General features: G+C 49.0%; 1 protein-coding gene across 2 annotated transcripts; it reads left to right on the top strand.

The window, feature by feature from the left end:
• Positions 1–2,723: 2,723 nt before the first annotated feature.
• On the top strand, positions 2,724–4,657 carry LOC121919589. Of its 2 annotated transcripts, none has more exons than XM_042446331.1 (2): positions 2,724–3,093; positions 3,206–4,657. In XM_042446331.1, exon 2 carries the CDS (start codon positions 3,753–3,755, stop codon positions 4,518–4,520), a length of 768 nt encoding a protein of 255 aa, XP_042302265.1. In that variant the 5' UTR covers positions 2,724–3,093; positions 3,206–3,752; the 3' UTR covers positions 4,521–4,657. Both variants share the same exon structure in this region, with proteins under 2 accessions (XP_042302265.1, XP_042302266.1).
• The last annotated feature ends 571 nt before the right edge of the window (positions 4,658–5,228 follow it).

Consider the following 5,228-nt stretch of genomic DNA (forward strand, 5'->3'; position numbering starts at 1 on the left):
AAGTAATTGTGTGTGAGTGCAGTCTGCCCTCCTTATCCACTGATTTCTTATCCACGGATTCAAGCATCCACAGCTTGAAAATATTCCCCAAACATATAAATTCCAAATAGAAAACCTTGATTTTTCATTTTATATAAGGGGCACCATTTTTCTATGCCAGTGATGGCGACCCTATGGCACACATGCCAGAGGTAGCACTCAGAGCCCTCTCTATGGGCACACATGCTGTCGCCTTAGCACAGAGTTTACCAGAGTTTCTTACTAGAAAGCAAGAGGGACGTGGCACTTTGCAATAAATAAGTGGGGTCTGGGTTGCAGTTTGGGCACTCGGTCTGTAAAAGGTTCACCATCACTGTGCTATGCTATTATATTTAATGGGACATGAACATCTATAGATTTTGTTATCCAAAGGAGATCCTGGAACCAAACCCCAACAGATAACAAGGGCCCACTGTACAAAGTGGCAGACCTTGGTGGCTAGGTCTGATAAGGTCTCATCTAGAATGATGTTCCTGACAGCTTGTATTCCGTCTTTGTGTGGGATTTTAGTTTATACGGATTCCACATCAAGAGTGGCTAAGATGGTGTTTGCTGGAAGGTTGTGGATGGATTGTAGGAAGTCCTTGGTGGGAGTGTATAGTCATATAGTTGGGAGTGTTGGTGGCATATGGTTTAAAGGATACTGTCCGGGAGTTGTCTGTATATTTGGAGGCACTGACTGTAAATGTTCTAATGCTGGAAACGATAGGTCATCCAGGGTTGACCTGTTAATGTATTTTGGGTAATAGGCAGAATGTGTCTGGTCAGGGCTCCTGGGGAGTGTCAATAAGAATTTGGTTTTGTGCCTCCATGTGAAATTCTCTGAGCAGCCTGTGTAACTCCCTCTGGTATTCCTCTATGGCAGGGGTAGGCAATCTTTTTGAGGCGGGGGGCCGGGTTGCTGTCCCTCAGACAATTGGGGGGCCGAAGCCAAAAAATAAATAATTAAATAATTAAATAATTAAATAAATAAATAAATAAACCGGGACAAATGTAGGACAACATTTTCAAATGGTGGACACTTTTTTTTTTAAAAAGTGGAGGATACGCAAATAAAATTGCTGATTTTTAAATAAATGTTAATAAAAATGCATTTTCTGAGGCGTCTATAGACAATTGCCCCCCCTTGCCCCTGCGCGCGAGAGGCCAAAGGCCCCAGTGGCAATCGGCGGCAGGACTGGGCTGGGGCCGGTCCCAAGGCCTCGCTGGGCCGCATTCGGCCCGCGGGCCGCAGGTTGCCTACCCCTGCTCTATGGCATTGTTAGATAGGATTCTGTAAAATGTGGTGTTGGACAGTTACCTCTCAGCCTCCTGTATGTAGGCAAATCTGTCTGTGATGACTATTGTTCCTCCTTTGTCAGCCTCTTTGATGACAATATTGGAGTTGTTATTGAGACTGTGTGTGGCATCTTGTTCTTTGTGACTGACATTCTGTTGTAAGTTGCATCTCTTGTTGATTATCTGTGTTTGGGCACGGCAGTGGAAATATTCTATGTAGAAGTCTGGTTCTGTGCACTGGCCATCAGGAGGTGTCTATGCAGGGTTCTTCTTTTTCTGGGTCTGAGATATATTGCTCTAATTTCTACAGTTTTCTTGAGGAGACAGGGGTGATCCTTGTGTGCTGTTCTCCCGACTGGTGTCATAGTCCTTGAAATATTCTTTGAGGCGTAGGTGTCAGAAGAAGGCCTCTAGATGACTGCAGAAACATATTGTACGTGGCTTTGGAAGGACAGAAAGATAAGTCCCTTGACAAAACAGACTCTTCTGCCTGACTCAGGTTGTGGCTTAATAAATTTATAATATTGTTGTCTGTCATCATGGTACGACTGTTATTGGTTGTGGAGTCTTTTAGTAGGAAGATAAGTTTATTTTCCTTCTTCTTTCATCAGGGACAAGAATCATAGATGGTTTTCCTGATGTCGGAGAAATTGTTTTCATTGATGGCTTGTGGTTCCTTATCAGTATTTTTACATAGGCGGGTTACAGATGGGCAAAAAGAGGTGTGCTCATGACGTGATGAAGGTATAGCCTTTAAACGGCCCTTACCTGAATGCCGTCATGAACGCGCCACCTGCACGCCCCAAGCGAGAAGAAGCAGCATTAAAAAGCTGCCGCTTTTTTCTGCTTCTTTTTTAAAAGCGGCATACTTGCGCATCTCCGTCTATAAACTGTTGCACCGATACGCCACAACTGTCACGCCGCAAATTTAAGTTGCCCAATTAAAATCTCCTTGTCTGCTGCGGCACATGAGTCGGGGTCCCGGGACATGCGCGGTTTGGAGTCAGGCTTTAATTGCAGCATCAGATGCCATGTAGGTGTGGAAGCTGCAGCATAGCTGCATTCTATTTTAATGCTCGTAACCCTAACCCTAGAGCAGCATGTGCGCATGCGCGGCTAGAGTCACGGGAAGTTGTAAGTTTTGCCAATGGATGTTTTGGTTGTAGAAAGTGATAAGGGAAAGTTTGGAATTTAAAGAGAACCCCTACACACATTCCTGCGCCATTTTCACCTGGGGAACGGGCACAGTTCGGCTGCTCCTGGCACAACTGTGTGGCGGCTCCCCTTTGCCACCAGGCAGGATGGCACAGCCATCCACTAGCACCCCGAAAAAAGGGAGGCGGACGTCTTGGTCTCATTTGGAGACGGCTGACCTCATAGCTATATGGTCCCAGCTGCAGATTTTGGAGAAATTGGCCCAGTCCCACCTGAATTCTGAGACATATCGAGAAGTGGAAGAGGCCATGAAGGCCAAAGGCCACAACAGAAATTAGGAGGAGTGTCGCCGAAAATGCAAATTGCTGAAATCTCAATACAAACTATACAGAGATGCCCAGGCGAAAGGTACTAAGAGTGCCACCCCCCTGCCCTTTTACAAGGAGCTGCATGCTTTCATTAAAAGTGAAGGAAGCATCAGACCCAACAGATTAGCCACCAGTGGGGAGCGTGTGAGGGTCCCGGTGGGCCAGCCAGCCAGAGCAGAACCTGTGGTGGTGGAGAAGGAGGAGGAGACCCTAGAGCTGGAATGTTCCCAGGACCTTTTGATGCCCTCTCATGGTAAGATGTGCCAGGGCCCCTGGGGGGAAGGGAGGGGGAAAATGGGAGAAGGGGAAGATGTGGCCCCAGGGTGGGCACAGGGCAGAGATGACCCTTGTCCCTTGTCATACAGATGAGCAGGAGGAGGAACACCCCGACTCGGGCGATTCCTCCAGCAGCCAGCAACCTCTGGACCCCCACGCCCTGCTCAGACGAATGTCTGCTGGGACCGGGAGCTCCAGAAGCAGACCACCATCTCATGCAGGGTCCTCTTCCACGACCAGCAGCTACCGTGACCGCTCACTTGTCTCCCGGGCCAGTGCAGCCGCCAGCGATGGCAGTGAGGCCGAAGAGACTATGCAAGATAAACCCTTTGTTTATGTTGACAACAAATGTATAGTGGCGCAAGTGTGGCACAATAGGGCAAACTGCATGGCTGAATTGCACAATTGTGGCATTGTTTCTTTCGCTGCTTACTATGCTGGTATGTTTGCAAGGTTACTGGGCCAGGGATCATGTGGAAGTAGGATTGTGAGTGTCCCTGGCATGGTCATGTGCTGCATGTGTCCCACTTTCCTAAGGCACCCCTCCCTTGCCCGTAACTCTCTCGTTTCCCCACCCCCTTAGTTTGAAACTCTACCCTTTGCCACATTAGGGAAGCTTTGAGCGAGAGTTCCTGCATGGCAGAATGGGGTTGGACTAGATGGCCCTCAGGGTCTCTGCTAACTGTAGGCTTCTATGACTCTCTCATTGTATGTCCAATAGTAGGAGGACAAACAGAAGAAGAAGAAGAAGAAGAAGAAGCTCCAGCTAATCCCATAGCTGCCATGACACCAGAGGAATGGCTTGCGACAAAGAAGAAGAGGGTGCGTCCGTCAGCAGCTACTAGAACTGTGGCAGCTGTGGATCAGCTCAAGGTTTGCTCAGCAGAGCACATGACAGCACTGGTGGAGCAGGGGCAGCGAACCTCTGAGGAAAGGGAGAGGGGCAGACAGTCCCACAGGGAAATCATGGAAAGGGCACTGGAATTGCACCAGAGGGCCGTTCAGAACCAGGAGAGATCACTGGACAGGTCAGACCAGGAGCAGAGGCGACTCAACACCACCTTGGAAGTTCAGACTGCTCTGATGGGGCAGATGGTGGAGATCCTGAGGGGAGGGCAGGGTGGCACGAGATGCAGAAGGGTACATAGGGAGCAGAGCGGAAGAGGCAGGGCTGTCCCCAGGGTCGTGGAGGAAGGGTCTGGGCAGCAGGAGCCCCCAGCAAGAGCAATCCTTCCAGCTGAGGAGCAGGGAGTTGTGATGGAGGTGGAGCTGTCTCAGCAGCCTCTTGCGGGGCCATCCTCCAGCCTCTTCAGTGACGCAGTGGCAGCCCCAGCGCCCACTACTCGCCCCCAAAGACAAAGGGCAACTGGAGGGGGCCTGGGATCAAGGGGCAGGGAGCACTGACAAGGCACTGGGTCCCATGATGTCCCATAAAGACATCATGTTGCCTCCCAGGGTATGTGTTCCCTCTCAGCCCTATCTATTCTATTCTACCCTTCCTGTTCCCTCCTCCCACCATGCCTGCCTCACTGATCCCCTAAACCAGCAATGTTCAAACTCTGTCCTTCCAGGTGTTTGGACTTCAGCTCCCAGAATCCCCAGCCACCTTGCCCCGTGGGAGCTGAAGTCCAAACACCTGGAAGGACATTGCTACCCCACAGCACCCCTGCCTAGGTTTAGAGTGCACAATTACGCCTAACCTGTCACATTCACACACACATCCACACTGCCGCACTTGCGCACAATGAACAACACAATTTTTTTAAAAAATAAACTTTGTTATTAATAACAATAAAAAACTTTTCTTATTTACAATATTTACAAAGGGAAGGTGTGATGATCCCTGAGGGCAAAGCCCTGTGCGTGACTATTACTCTCAGGGGATCCCTTTAAAAAAAAGAACTTTTCACTGCCACCACCCAGTGAATGAACTATGACTATATTTATACGTAGCTCCACAGCTACAACTCCCTACACACACACTGGGACTTGTGAGGGATAGAGAGAGAGATCTAGTTTCCTTTCTTGCTAACCCAGAGCAATCAGTAGCCGAGTTAAGGCACGTGTACAGGAGCAGAGAGACAGCAGATGCTTTTTAAGAAAGAAGTTTAT

The sequence above is a fragment of the Sceloporus undulatus genome, chromosome 1 (assembly GCF_019175285.1).
Source record: "Sceloporus undulatus isolate JIND9_A2432 ecotype Alabama chromosome 1, SceUnd_v1.1, whole genome shotgun sequence".
NCBI lineage: Eukaryota > Metazoa > Chordata > Lepidosauria > Squamata > Phrynosomatidae > Sceloporus > Sceloporus undulatus.

Excerpts from the sequence above, each read along its gene's own strand:
- LOC121919589 (XM_042446331.1), top strand. The coding sequence starts at position 3,753 with ATGGCAGAATGGGGTTGGACTAGATGGCCCTCAGGGTCTCTGCTAACT.